This window comes from Sprattus sprattus (genome assembly GCF_963457725.1).
Source record: "Sprattus sprattus genome assembly, chromosome: 11".
In the NCBI taxonomy this organism is placed as follows: domain Eukaryota; kingdom Metazoa; phylum Chordata; class Actinopteri; order Clupeiformes; family Clupeidae; genus Sprattus; species Sprattus sprattus.
This window is the reverse complement of record NC_137909.1, coordinates 5,782,918-5,797,949: the sequence shown is the minus strand read 5'-3', so window position 1 is coordinate 5,797,949 and position 15,032 is coordinate 5,782,918. Positions and strand designations below refer to the sequence as shown.

General features: G+C 43.2%; 1 protein-coding gene across 1 annotated transcript; it reads left to right on the top strand.

Annotated features, from left to right (window-relative positions):
• Positions 1-223: 223 nt before the first annotated feature.
• Positions 224-2,002, top strand: LOC308372880 (vimentin-like; the record flags this gene model as incomplete). Its single annotated transcript, XM_080848228.1, has 3 exons — positions 224-695; positions 980-1,639; positions 1,968-2,002. The coding sequence occupies 3 exons, from the start codon at positions 224-226 to the stop codon at positions 2,000-2,002; spliced, it is 1,167 nt and encodes a 388-aa protein (XP_080704354.1).
• Positions 2,003-15,032: the final 13,030 nt, after the last annotated feature.

Sequence of the window (15,032 nt, the reverse complement as noted above, 5' to 3'; positions counted from 1 at the left end):
TCTGAATTTCGATACCCTCCTGTGAAATACAGATTAAAACATGTCAAAACCCTGCCAGGGTTTCAAAGAGGGGTGTGAGATTCTTAGTGGCTCTATATAAGCCAAGGATCCAGCACCAGGACTGTCAGTAGTAAGGTCGACCAGCTCCTGGGGAACACGCAAAGAAGAGGCCCTTCTCTCTGTGGTGGAACTACTATCTAGCAAGCAACACAAAGGCAGAAACATGAGAGGCTCCTCACACTCCCAAAATTCCCTGTCGGTGAGCAACTCCAGCAGTGTGCGGGTGCAAAGTCCATCTCCTTCCCGCTGTAAGGGATCCTCCTACAGCCGCGGTCGTAATGGGTACCAGGGTGGTGTGTCTGCTGTTGAGGTTGGCACAGTGATCCACCAGCAGCATGCAAACGAGAAGGAGGAAATGCATGAGGTGAATGTTCGCTTTGCCGGTTACATTGGGAAGGTGCAGGCCCTGGAACTGAGGAATGCCCAGCTGCAGGCAGAGCTGGCTGCACTGCAGGGCCGCTTCAAGGGAGGCCCTAGTGGTCTCGGAGAAGAGTATGAGATCAAGTTCAAGGAGATGAGGGATCTGATTGAGGTCCTGACTGCAGAAAAGGGCGCAGCTGACATTGAGAGGGGTTACATCGAGGAGGAGATAGACGTGTGGAGGCTCAAACTGGAGGAGGAAATGGCCCTCAAAGGTAAGCTGAGAGGGATGAGCTAGAACTAGAACCTTGCTGGGTTATTAATCAGTGTTATAGCAAACGGGTCATACCCATCAATACTGTCACCTAGCTTCATTCAATGTATACTTTGGTCTGTGGTTGCTACAACTAGAAAACTATGAAGCAATAGTCCAAGTGATATTGCAAGGTGGTAAGAGCAACTTAGATGTGAGGTGTTATAGAGTCTAATGTCTAGAGTTGCCAGCTCTACAACAATGCAGTGCAATGCTGACTCTCTCTTACCCAATCTATAATTCCAGAGGCGGCTGAGATGATCCTGCTAGAGTTCCGTCAGGATGTGGATAATGCCACGCTGCAGAAAGCCGACCTGGAAAGGCAAGTGGAACAGTTGCTGGCCGAGATTGAGTTCTTGAAGAAGCTGCATGATGAAGAGGTAGCTGACCTCCTGAAGCAGATTGAGGATTCCAAGGTCACTGTGGAGCTGGACTCAGACCGACCTGACCTGGCTGCCTACCTGCGCAACATGCGTGCTGAGATTGAGTCCGTGGCTGCTCGCAATGTCCAGGAGGCAGAGAAGTGGTACAAGGGCAAATTCGACACACTGAAACAAACAGCTGGCAAAACTGAGGAAAAGATGAAGACCATGAAAGACGAGATCACCACCTTCCACACTCAGGTGACTGAACTGCAGAATCAGATTGATGGCGTGAGAGCCAGTAATTCTGCTCTGGAACAGCAGCTGGAAGACATGGAAGCAAATCACCAAGACAAGGTGGCAGGGCTGGAGGACATCATTGCTCAACTGGAGAACCAGCTCTGTGAGACCAAGATGGAGATGAGCAAATACATGCAGGACTATCAAGAGCTGCTGCACATCAAGCTGAAGCTCGATGCTGAGATCGCCACCTACAGGAAACTGCTGGAAGGCGAGGAGAAGAGATTGGGAATCTCTACAGAAGGTAAGGCACCCAAACTTAACTACATCCAACATTACTGTTTGGAATATAAGCATTTTTGAGTTCCATAGCTAGCATCTGTATCTTAGCATCTTGCCATTTCCCCACTCCAACATATAATGGTCAAATATTTTTGATGACCTGAATTGAGTCTCCTCTGTAAAAGCTATTTTGAATGCCCACAGAACCAGTTTACTCTTTTAGTCACCTTCATTCAAAGTGAATTGTGCAGAGGACAGTCTTTCCCATTATCACTTCTGTTGCGCTCCAAACATGATTAGAATCAGCATGGCATGAAATATTAATACTACTGTGCTTATTGCCTCCACAGGCGAGAGCCACCCAGCCATCCCGGAATCTGCCTAAGGACCTTCACTCCTCCCAGGACACTCCATGCCTGTCTGTCATTCCCAGAGACCCAACACTGCACCGCACCCATGTCCTGTTCTGCTCTGGCTCACTCGACAGTCTGGGGAACCCACATTCCTTAAGCCATTTTGAGTAACAGCTAAGATGAGTTTGATGTGAAGGTGTTCCTGTTGCTACTTAAAATAAAGCTGGACTTTAGTGCACTCCTACATTTTCGACAGTGTTTTCGTGCTAGGGTGTATGTGTGTGATTTGGGTTTCGCAGGACAAACAGGACATTATACCAGGGTTGCTGATTTAGTGCATCTTCAGCTACTTCCACATATTTCAAATAAACTTCTAAACACCCCACAGTCAACATATCTCTCTGCAACCATGTCTAAACTGGAGTTGCATACAATTATTGATATAACACGGTACAACTTGCTGGAACTGTACAGCAAACAGCAAACACAAACTCAAAGGAAAGATAAGGCCATGCCTATTATTGTCAAAATATCTGAAAAGCTCTCAACTCAGTTGCTAGCGTACCAACTGATCCCACCTCACTGGTCTTAAGAACGTGTGTCTCTGTATGATAACATGAGGACAAAATGTGTGTGGGAGCAATTACAGAAAATATTAGCACACAAGTTTTTCATTTGATATATATGAGAATGTGACTTCCCCCCTTCTCTCCGTGAGGAGTTTGGCCCTTATGTGGGGTGAAGTCCCCCACCACAATGGTTGGACCCTGGCTCCCCCACAACAGTGGTTGGCTCCAGGTAGAGTTATTTTGACAAATGTAGCCAAGTGGCCAGCCTATTTAAAGGGTGCCTCATGCAAGGATAAAGAGAGTTCCCCAGGGGAGCGAATTAATCCAATTTTGTTTAATATAATGATTAATGATATACTTGAGAAACTTGGGAATAATACTGATAGTCTGCTTTATGCTGATGATGCTGTTATATGGAAAAGGGGAAAGAATTTTCCATACATAATTGATCAGATTAAAAAAGATGTTCTAGAACAATGGGGAGTGGACAAGGGTTTTAAGTTTTCTATTCAAAAACCAAAGGTCATGCAATTTACAAGGAAGAAAATCTGAAAATGATGCTCTATAATCAACCACTTGAAAGAGGAGAGAAGTTCAAATATATAGGAGTTTGGTTTTATTGGTGATAAACTTTTATGGAAATGTCATATTGAATATATTAAAACAAAGTCTAAAAAGGTTATTAACCTGATGAGGATGGTTACTGGGCAGCAGATAGACTTTCTTTGATTCATTTATATAACATTTTGATAAGGTCAACTTTTGATTATGGTTGTATTGTATATAGCTCAGCTTGTAAAACATCTCTGAAAAACAAGATGGAATACAGTTTAAAGCCCTAAGAATAGTCTAAGGTGCCATGAAAAGAACACATCCATGTGCTTTACTGGTGGAGGCAGAGGAAACCCCTCTCAGTCTAGGATTTACTTAGCTCTCACTAACATATTTCAGGGAAGTGTTAACATACCAGCTCTGAGTGGTGTTCCTCCATGGATACTTCCATTGCCAAATGTAGACATATAACTGTTAAATCAAAAGAAAGAATTCCCAGATGAACAGTTTTTTGCAGCTTATTGCCAAGATTACCTGAATTCTTGATATTATGGATTCCTTTACGGTTTTTCACTGTTGCTAAAACCCGTTTTTCAAAACAATAACGGCTTTCTCAAAACTGCACACAGAAAACTGAAAACCTCACACACAAAATGCTAAACCTGACACTCCCTTTGCAAGATGACTCTTTGCTATCAAATCTCTTAACTGTTCACAAAATGGAACTCGTGTTTTCATTTGGTACACACAGCCATATTTTCAAAACACACACACATACATTAATTTAGTACACACAGCTAAGCATTTGCTGCACACTACCAAGCATTTACAGCACACAGAAGTGCAAAATTGAAAACACAATCTTCGAATCACACCATATGAATGACAATGACTCATTGAGCCATTTCTCCTTTTGTAAAATGTATCAGTGTAGGCCTACATTTTTCATAGTCAAACATAAAACAGCAATACCGTTGTTCTCACAAACCATATTTACAATTTCAGTCTCCTGTTCCACCAAACACTAGATTGTATTGACATAAAATTGTATACAAAATGCTTACAGTTTTCCTCAATTGCTTACACACATTTTTTTTTACAGTAAAGCATGCCTCGTTTTCTCAAAACTCTAAACACAAATCTCAAAACAACTAACAAAAAATGCAAAACCCTTTATATCTCCTGGAAAATGCTACTTTGCTTTCAAAAAATATTGAAAGTGTGTTTTCTTCCTCCACAGTGTGGTTCTTCAGTCCTGCAAAATACAACTACTGTGAGCACACTATATTCTATTGATATGCAGTATTACAGTACACAAGGCAAACAGATTTCGTACTTGTTCTCCATCCTGAAGGTTCTAATGAAAAACCATGAAAACATGGTCTACCACAGCGGCCCAAATCTCATTAGAGATAACCATTTTCCTTCTTCTTTCTCCTCCTCCTCCTCCTCCTTCACCTTGTCCTCATTCTCTTCCTCCTCCTTGTCCTCCTCTTCCTTCTCTCTGTCCTCCTACTCCTCCTCCTTCTTGTCCTCCTCTTCCTTCTCTTTGCCCTCTTCCCTTCTCCTCTCTCTCTTACCCCTCTCCTTCTCTGGTTGTCGATCTTTTCAAAGTTTTCAATAGTTTACCAAACAAAACAGAGGCTCAAGACACTTTTATGGTGCAGTCCTCACTGCAAATTGGTCAAAAGACCTGAAAGTTTAGAGATTTTACTATTTGTGCCTTGCAGGTTGATGCTTTGAGATTTTACTTGAAAATTGTGTGCAACAACAAAACTTTGTGTACAGTGTTTTGACAACAACGTGATGTGTAATTGACATCAGTGTGTTCACAAGGAAAATCAGAGTCTAATGCAGATAAGGGAGTCTTAAGTATTTCCCTCTTGGGGCGAGCGATTGATACATGATATGAAGGTTGTGCAGATTGTGCCGAATTTTCGCTTTTTACTTCTTAACAATAGTGAAAAACTGTAAATATTTACAGATGGATCCAAGGACCCAAGCAGCGATCACTGTCTTATAGGAATTTATACCCCAGAATTTAAAAGAAGATATGGATTCAGACTAACTCATTTTGTATCTGTTTATTATTGAGATGGATTGAAGAAATAAAACCTCTTGATTCAATTATATGTAATGTTTCCATGTCAGTCCACAAAGTTTTGAGGGGACATCCTCACAAGATGATCTTATGTTAGAAATAGTGCTGTCAAACGATTCAAATATTTAATCGCGATTAATCGCATTTTTGTCATAGTTAACTCAAAATTAATCACGATTAATCACAAATGTATTAATCGCAAATTTGTATCTATTCTAAATATCCCTTCAATCATTTTTTTTTTTTTTTACAACTCTTATCAACATGGAAAAGTGGATTGGCTTGCTTCATGCAATGTTTTATTTTATTGAAAAACAACATTGCCAAACAGGGCGGTACAAAATAAAATTATAAACAGCACATTTCAGATAAACAAGGACTCAGCCTATAGTGCAGTTAAACCATAGCTTAATATTTGCTTTTTTTCAAGTTTGCTGTGAACATAGAAGTCAGGCCTCAATAAACAATAAACCGTAACAGTTAGGTTACCAATAAAAGGTAAGCCTACTACTTCTGTGCTTTCAGCCAGCTGCCTGTTGACATTTTGAGACAACAGTGAAGCTCGCTTTTTTTGCACAACACAACTTTTAAAGGTAAACTTTCTATTCAGAAGCTTTGTCTCATCCATTTCGCCGTATCGCGCCCACCATTCACTCAAACGTAACATTAGCCTACTACACAGTTTGGGAGAGCAAAAAGAACGTTTATGTACTTAGTGCTTAGTGAATCTGTTCTTAGTGAATCTGTGACTAGTGAATCTGTGCTTAGTGAATCTGTTCTTAGTGAATCTGTAACTAGGGAATCTATGCATAGTGAATCTGTGACTAGTGAATCTGTACCTAGTGAATCTGTGACTAGTGAATCTGTACCTAGTGAATATGTGACTAGTGAATTTATGCATAGTGAATCTGTGCTTAGTGAATCTGTGACTAGTGAATCTTTGCTTAGTGAATCTGTGCTAAGTGAATCTGTGACTAGTGAATCTGTGCTTAGTGAATCTGTGCCTAGTGAATCTATGCATAGTGAATCTGTGCTTAGTGAATCTGTGACTAGTGAATCTGTGCTTAGGCGAAGGCCACACTAAGCCGATTTTCATTCTTTCCGGAACGTATTCGGGTTTAGTCAATCGCTGCCAGACAAAGCTGTGCTGCGCTGTTCTACGGCCACACACACCCATTGAAACTGGTGAATATGCTGTAGTACATATGCAAGGCCTGTTGGTGGCGCTGTGAAGGGTGCTACCGGAAATGGAGAAGGAGACTCGTAGAAGAAGACGACAAGTTACAACTAGTTAAGTTGGTGCAGACAGTTCAGTTTGTCGCCAAGTAGTTGACCATACTGTGCCTTATACATTTCCTATGCTTAAATCATCATTGTTCGACCTGTATGTGATGCATTATGTGCATACCTAATGAAAGTAAGGGTTTTCATGAAGTTGCTACTGTGATAGATCGTGTGTATTAAATACCACATTTTGGGCTACCTTCTAGTGCTATTAGTAGTGATTAGCACGCTAAGCGGAGATTTAGCTATGTGCTGTTCTTATGTTGATACGCTGTAATAAAGATGTGTTCAATCCTGCTAAGATTTCGACTGGATGAGATATGAATGAGATCCATGTTGCCTAGTGTAATGTCCACTATTATATGTATCTGGTAATATTAGTTGTGTAATTCAGTGCAGTGTAAATTAGTCCCCATAAAGAAGACTGCTTTGGTAACTCAGTGAATAAAACGTGCCCTTCTTAGATCGTTGTTTGCCAGCCATAAACAGAACAGAAGACTTACATTTTTTTGTTTTTATTGCGATTGGGAAGATGTACGTGACTACTTGACAGCTTCCAGCGTTCACGTGGGATAATTACGTCATCAGATTCGCGGATTCAAACCCGATTTGCGGCCAGACAGGCCCTGATAGCAGGGAAGATTGCAACCTTCCCACTCTGGAGAGGGGATTCTAAGAGTAAGGCCAGACTAAGCCGATTTTCTTACTTTCGGGAACGTATTCGGGTTTAGTCAATCGCTGCCAGACAAAGCTGTGCTGCGCTGTTCTACGGCCACACACACCCATTGAAACTGGTGAATATGCTGTAGTACATATGCAAGGCCTGTTGGTGGCGCTGTGAAGGGTGCTACCGGAAATGGAGAAGGAGACTCGTAGAAGAAGACGACAAGTTACAACTAGTTAAGTTGGTGCAGACAGTTCAGTTTGTCGCCAAGTAGTTGACCATACTGTGCCTTATACATTTCCTATGCTTAAATCATCATTGTTCGACCTGTATGTGATGCATTATGTGCATACCTAATGAAAGTAAGGGTTTTCATGAAGTTGCTACTGTGATAGATCGTGTGTATTAAATACCACATTTTGGGCTACCTTCTAGTGCTATTAGTAGTGATTAGCACGCTAAGCGGAGATTTAGCTATGTTCTGTTCTTATGTTGATACGCTGTAATAAAGATATGTTCAATCCTGCTAAGATTTCGACTGGATGAGATATGAATGAGATCCATGTTGCCTAGTGTAATGTCCACTATTATATGTATCTGGTAATATTAGTTGTGTAATTCAGTGCAGTGTAAATTAGTCCCCATAAAGAAGACTGCTTTGGTAACTCAGTGGATAAAACGTGCCCTTCTTAGATCGTTGTTTGCCAGCCATAAACAGAACAGAAGACTTACATTTTTTTGTTTTTATTGCGATTGGGAAGATGTACGTGACTACTTGACAGCTTCCAGCGTTCACGTGGGATAATTACGTCATCAGATTCGCGGATTCAAACCCGATTTGCGGCCAGACAGGCCCTGATAGCAGGGAAGATTGCAACCTTCCCACTCTGGAGAGGGGTTTCTAACCTTGACGGAAAGCAACGCTCCAAATGGCAGATTTATCTGGCCGGGAGGCCAGTTTGTCAAGTTATTTTCCGCAAAAGTATGAAAATCCGCTTAGTGTGGCCTGCCCTTAAGAGTAAGGCCAGACTAAGCCGATTTTCATACTTTCGGGAACGTATTCGGGTTTAGTCAATCGCTGCCAGACAAAGCTGTGCTGCGCTGTTCTACGGCCACACACACCCATTGAAACTGGTGAATATGCTGTAGTACATATGCAAGGCCTGTTGGTGGCGCTGTGAAGGGTGCTACCGGAAATGGAGAAGGAGACTCGTAGAAGAAGACGACAAGTTACAACTAGTTAAGTTGGTGCAGACAGTTCAGTTTGTCGCCAAGTAGTTGACCATACTGTGCCTTATACATTTCCTATGCTTAAATCATCATTGTTCGACCTGTATGTGATGCATTATGTGCATACCTAATGAAAGTAAGGGTTTTCATGAAGTTGCTACTGTGATAGATCGTGTGTATTAAATACCACATTTTGGGCTACCTTCTAGTGCTATTAGTAGTGATTAGCACGCTAAGCGGAGATTTAGCTATGTTCTGTTCTTATGTTGATACGCTGTAATAAAGATATGTTCAATCCTGCTAAGATTTCGACTGGATGAGATATGAATGAGATCCATGTTGCCTAGTGTAATGTCCACTATTATATGTATCTGGTAATATTAGTTGTGTAATTCAGTGCAGTGTAAATTAGTCCCCATAAAGAAGACTGCTTTGGTAACTCAGTGAATAAAACGTGCCCTTCTTAGATCGTTGTTTGCCAGCCATAAACAGAACAGAAGACTTACATTTTTTTGTTTTTATTGCGATTGGGAAGATGTACGTGACTACTTGACAGCTTCCAGCGTTCACGTGGGATAATTACGTCATCAGATTCGCGGATTCAAACCCGATTTGCGGCCAGACAGGCCCTGATAGCAGGGTAGATTGCAACCTTCCCACTCTGGAGAGGGGATTCTAACCTTGACGGAAAGTAACGCTCCAAATGGCAGATTTATCTGGCCGGGAGGCAAGTTTGTCAAGTTATTTTCCGCAAAAGTATGAAAATCCGCTTAGTGTGGCCTGCCCTTAACCTTGACGGAAAGCAACGTTCCAAATGGCAGATTTATCTGACCGGGAGGCCAGTTTGTCAAGTTATTTTCCGCAAAAGTATGAAAATCGGCTTAGTGTGGCCTGCCCTTTAGTGAATCTGTGCTTAGTGAATATGTGCGTAGTGAATCTGTGACTAGTGAATCTTTGCATAGTGAATCTTTGCTTAGTGAATCTGTGCTTAGTGAATCTGTGCTTAGTGAATCTATGCATAGTGAACCTGTGCTTAGTGAATCTGTGACTAGTAAATTCGTGTTTAGTGAATCTGTGCTTAGTGAATCTGTGACTAGTGAATCTGTGCTTAGTGAATCTGTGACTAGTGAATCTGTGCTTAGGGAATCTGTGCTTAGTGAATCTGTGCTTAGTGAATCTGTGCTTATTAGAATTGTGCCCAGTTGAATGTAGCACTTCAAGGGCCCTATCTTGCCGATCAGAAACGCAAGTAGGACGGCGCCAAGCGCAAGTAGCTGTGTGGGCGGCTCTATGGCGCAGTTGCTATTTTAACGGCGGAAAAAACACACTTGCGTCCAGCGCAAGTGTCAAAAGGGTTGGTCCAAAGGAGGTTACTCAGCCATAGGTGTGGTTTGGGCGTAATATGCAATAAACCAATCCGAGCGTCATTTCACATTCCCTTTAAGAGCGAGGAGCGCATAGTCCATAGCGGCTTGTTATTTTGATGGCGGAATTACCTGGTGGAAGACCGGAAAAGTTCACAGCCGAGGAGACCGACGTGAGATTTACACCAATTTTTTGGCAAGTCATATATAATTACAAGAGAAATAAAGTATTTACCACTTGAGGAAATCATTGTGATATCCATATCCAAGATATTTTAAAAATAGGCATACATCTAGCGTAGCCTACACATTGACCCAAATGATTCAGGTTAATTGAAGCTGCGTGACATTTGATTTATTGTATGGCTTTGTAAAAAGCCGGGAGATAGATATATATGGGGATGCGAGAAACCCTCCAAAAGTAAGCAAAGTCAAGCGAGCATGTCAAGATATTGTCAAGATTGTTTCTGCAACGGGGCACCCGAAAACGTTGCCGAAAACGCTAAAATGACGTCCGGAGACGTGGGACATCCAAGCTGGAAGGTAACACACGTTCTCGTGCCTTCACGGGAGGTGGATCTGCCTCGACCCAGGATCTGACGGCAGCAGAGGACATCGCCACGTCTACCCTCACGCCTGAGAGCCTGCAGGGATTTGGGGGCATGGAAATCGGCACCCAAGCCAGTGCACCAGCTGACCAAACCCAAGGTACATAAATAAAGTCCACATACACAAAGATGAGTTTACAAGATTTATAATAATACTGGCATTAAATAAATGCAACAAAGCCATACAATAAATCAAATGTCACGCAGCTTCAATTAACCTGAATCATTTGGGTCAATTGTGTAAGCTAGATGTATGCCTAGTTTTAAAATGTCTTGGATACGGATATCACAATGATTTCCTCATGTGGTAAATACTTTATTTTCCTTGTAATTATATATGGCTTGCCAAACAATTGGTGTAAATCTCTCGTGAAGACGACAGAAGTAAAGTGTAGCCTATAGGTCCTATACTGTGTGGGCAAGCACATGCGCCCTTAAAATAGCGTTCTGAATATGCGTTACAGACTTTAGACATTGCGCCTCACATTAGACCAGCTTTTTTTTGGTCAATGGCGCACGGCGCACGGCGTTGTTTTGAAACTGCAAAATACCACTTGCGCCAGAGAAACGCCTTCTCTGTTCCGCCCCCGCCCATGTCGACGCAAGTTCATTTCGAAGCGCGCCTCAGGAGGGAAAATCGCGCTGTGCGCCGGGTGCAAGATAGGAATTATACATGCGTCGGTGACAATGTCAATTGCGCTGGGTGCAAGATAGGGCCCCAAGGGTGTTTGTTGTTGTGATTTATGTTGGTTTATTTTGTGGGCACATGCTTCTGGGCTGATACTGGAGTCCCCCTGTTAAATAAAAATACATATTTTTGTATATAAAAAATATATATAAGAAGCCACCATCTCCTGCACATTCTTCCCAATCTTCAACACTAAGTCCAGTCGCCATATTTAAAAAAAAAACGTGGGGTGGCCGTCTCTCACAACAGACTGCTATCACCCAGCCTTCAGACTTTTTACCCCACTGCCTTCTGGAAGGCGGTACCGTAGCATCCGGTCTCGTACACGCAAACTGGAGAACAGTTTTTACCCCAGGGCCATCAGGCTTCTAAATAGACATTGATACACCACCGCCACTTTGCACTCGTCACTTTACATGCACTTTCATTGTCACTTTCATATTACTGTTTGCACTACACTTACATAGCTGGAAGTGGGCATAGTCACTGGTTGTACCATCTCAGTCACCCTCTTCGCACTGGCAATGAACATGCTGGTCAAGGCAGCTGAACCAGAGTGCATAGGCCCCCTCAGCAAATCTGGAGTAAGGCAGCCTCCCATCAGAGCCTTCATGGATGACCTCACAGTAACAACAACAGCTGTACCAGGAGCCAGGTGGATCTTCCAGGGGTTGGAGAGCATCATGGCGTGGGCACGCATGAGTTTCAAACCCGCAAAGTCCAGGTCCTTGGTTTTAAAGAAGGGGAAGGTCGCAGACAAATTCCGCTTCTAGCTGGGAGAACACCAGATCCAGTCAGTCACTGAGAAGCCGGTAAAGAGCCTTGGAAAGGTCTTCAACTGGAGTCTGAATGACAGGGATTCCATCAAGGGAACCAGTGCTGACCTGGAGGGCTGGTTGAGAACAGTGGACAAGTCTGGACTCCCTGGAAGATTCAAGGCCTGGGTCTACCAGCATGGGATCCTCCCAAGAATCCTCTGGCCTCTGCTCATCTATGAGGTCCTCATGACTGTGGTGGAAGGCTTTGAGCAAAGGGTGAGCAGCTATCTGCGGAGATGGCTGGGATTGCCACGCAGCCTGAGCAACATAGGGCTGGAGAACAGTTTTTACCCCTGGGCCATCAGGTTTCTAAATGGACATTGATACACCACCGCCACTTTGCACTCGTTACTTTACATGCACTGTCATTGTCACTTTCATATTACTGTTTGCACTACACTTACATAACTTAACAAACACCAACAAGCTCAGGCTCCCCTTCAGCTCAGTCAGGGAGGAGTTCATCGTGGCACAGGCACGGAAACATCTGCAGTACTCTGAATCCAAAGATGCCAAAGTGTCCGGGGCAGGTATTGTTGTGAAGACAGGGAGGAAGTGGAGGGCAGCCGATGCGGTCCAGCAAGCAGAAACTCGACTGAAGCACAAGGCCATCCTTGGAGCAGTGGCGCAAGGCAGAGCCGGACTAGGGAGCCAAACAACGACCTGATACGACTCTGCCAACGGGAGGGAGAGACAGAGGTTGGTGCAGGAGGAGGTGCGAGCTTCAGATTAGGAAGAGCAAACCAGCAGAGCAGTGGCTATGCGGCAGCAGGGCGCCTGGATGAAGTGGGAGCAGGCGATGGAGCGGAGTGTCACCTGGAAGGACATCTGGCAGTGGAACCCCCAGAGGATCAACTTCTTGATTCAGGGCGTCTATGATGTCCTCCCAAGCCCATCCAACCTGTGCACATGGGGCAAAATAGAAACACCTGCATGCCCCCTGTGTTCCAAAGCAGGGACACTCAATCACATCCTGAGCAGCTGCTCCAAGGCGCTGGGTGAGGGCTGGTATCGAGGGAGGCACGACCAGGTCCTCAAATCCATCGCTGAGGCCATCAGCAAGGGAATCAAGGGCAGCCGATACACCCAAGCCACAGCTAAGGCCATTCACTTTGTTAGGGAAGGACAAAGGGCCGAAAAAACACCAAATAACTGCTCTGCTGATTTGCTCTCCACGGCCCGAGACTGGGTGATGACAGTTGACTTGGAGAGGCAGCTGAAAATTCCACCACACATCACCCAGTCCAGATTGAGACCTGACCTCATCTTGGTCTCAGAAGCCACAAAACAACTCTTCTTGCTGGAGCTGACGGTCCCCTGGGAGGAGAGGATGGAGGAGGCCCAAGAAAGAAAGAGGGAGAAGTACCAGGAGCTGGTGGAGGATTGTCGGAGGAATGGGTGGAGGACAAGGTGTATGCCAGTGGAGGTGGGAAGTCGGGGATTTGTCAGCCACTCCCTAAACAAAGCCTACGACACACTGGGCATAACAGGTGCCAACCAAAGAAGAGCCATAAGTCACAACGTAGAGGCAGCAGAGAAAGCGTTTCGATGGCTCTGGTTGAAGAGGGGAGACCAGTGGGTGTAGCATGCCACTTGGACACAGGCCGGGGTCTGATCAGCCTCGGTCTGGTCGCCTGGAGGAGGGCGTCTGTTGCAAGACCAGAAACACCCAGTGACTCCAGGAAACAACACTGATGATGTGTCCAAGTTTGCGCATCAGTAGATGTATTGTTAACATATACTGTCACTCCCATCCTACTGTTTGCACTAGCAGTAATACCATCAGGAAAACTGCACTACCTGTAACTCCCTCACTGAGTTGTATGTAGGTTAGTAAAGATCAATAGGTTAGCATAGTTTATTATATGTGTTTTATTTGTTATGTGTTAGTATTATACGTAAAGGCTGTTATATGTATATTTAGTATTACATGTATAGGTTGTTATATGTTTAGCACTGCGTATTGTATTTTTATCTTTCTTAGGTTATTATATGTTTATTATGTGTAAATTATGTTCATAGTACAGAGTGTACGTCATGGTGTGTTATGTTTATATTATGTGTTGTTATGTTATGGTAGGTTTTTGGGCGGCGCCTTGTCGTAAGAATTTCAGTGCCCAGTCTGACCCTGTGTCATTTTGTGCATCTGACAAATAAAAGACTTGTAACTTGTGTAACTTGTAATATATTTCAGAAAATTGCGTTCTTCACAATCCATAGATGAAAAATAGTGAAAACTTTTCAACATCAAGTCAAACAAGATGGGCCAGTGTCTAGTTATCATCTCAGCCATACAAATATATAGGCCTAACACTGAGGCCAAGGCCTCTACTCCTTTACTCCTCATCTCAGGTATGACGTAAGCGATTCATAAAAGTACTGTTGAATCATCTGCAGACGTGTTCAGGCTAGACCTATAGTGTGTTTGTCAATTTCAACATTGGTCTAATGTAATGATGAAACACATCTCACACTTAATAACAACAAACATGTGAGGTCCCCTGAGTGTGCAAGTCTGGAGATCTAAATTGGCCGTTCAAGTGTGAAAAAGGAAGACCTGTGACTGATGGAGGGAACCTATGCAATAAGTAAAATATGCACTGACTGCATTTACAGAGGCAGAGAAACCATTAGGGACTCTAGTGACGAGATGTAGATTGACTACTATGACAAGGACATGGCTTCTTCTCGTGTCCATCACTGACACACCCACAGCTGCTAGTATTCTCAGTCTTCAGAGCAGCAGAGCAAAAGAAGGGGGCTGGACTGAAACAACTACATTTGATTTTTTATTTATAGTAGTTCTTCAGAGGGAAATGGTCCAGTGTAACCCTGATTGGCTAAAATATATGGAAGCTGTTCTAATATAAAACTGCACATCTCTTCATGAAGTTTAAACAGGTGTCCAGCAAAGACAGTCTGCAAAGATAAAAATATAGCAGACTCTGGATTCAAATAAATAAATCAGATTGGTAAACTAAATATATAATTGTTTAAGTGATTAAAATCCACAATGCTGAAAAGCTTAAACTTTATAAAAATTAAAAGGAAATCATACATTTTCGTGAAACACTGGTGTACGAAGCACACACTGTAAGGATGACTGTACCTGAGGCGAATGGAGTATTGTGGAAATGGCATGTTTAGCCTGTCTGTAGCCATACTGCAATTAAGCATAGTGGTA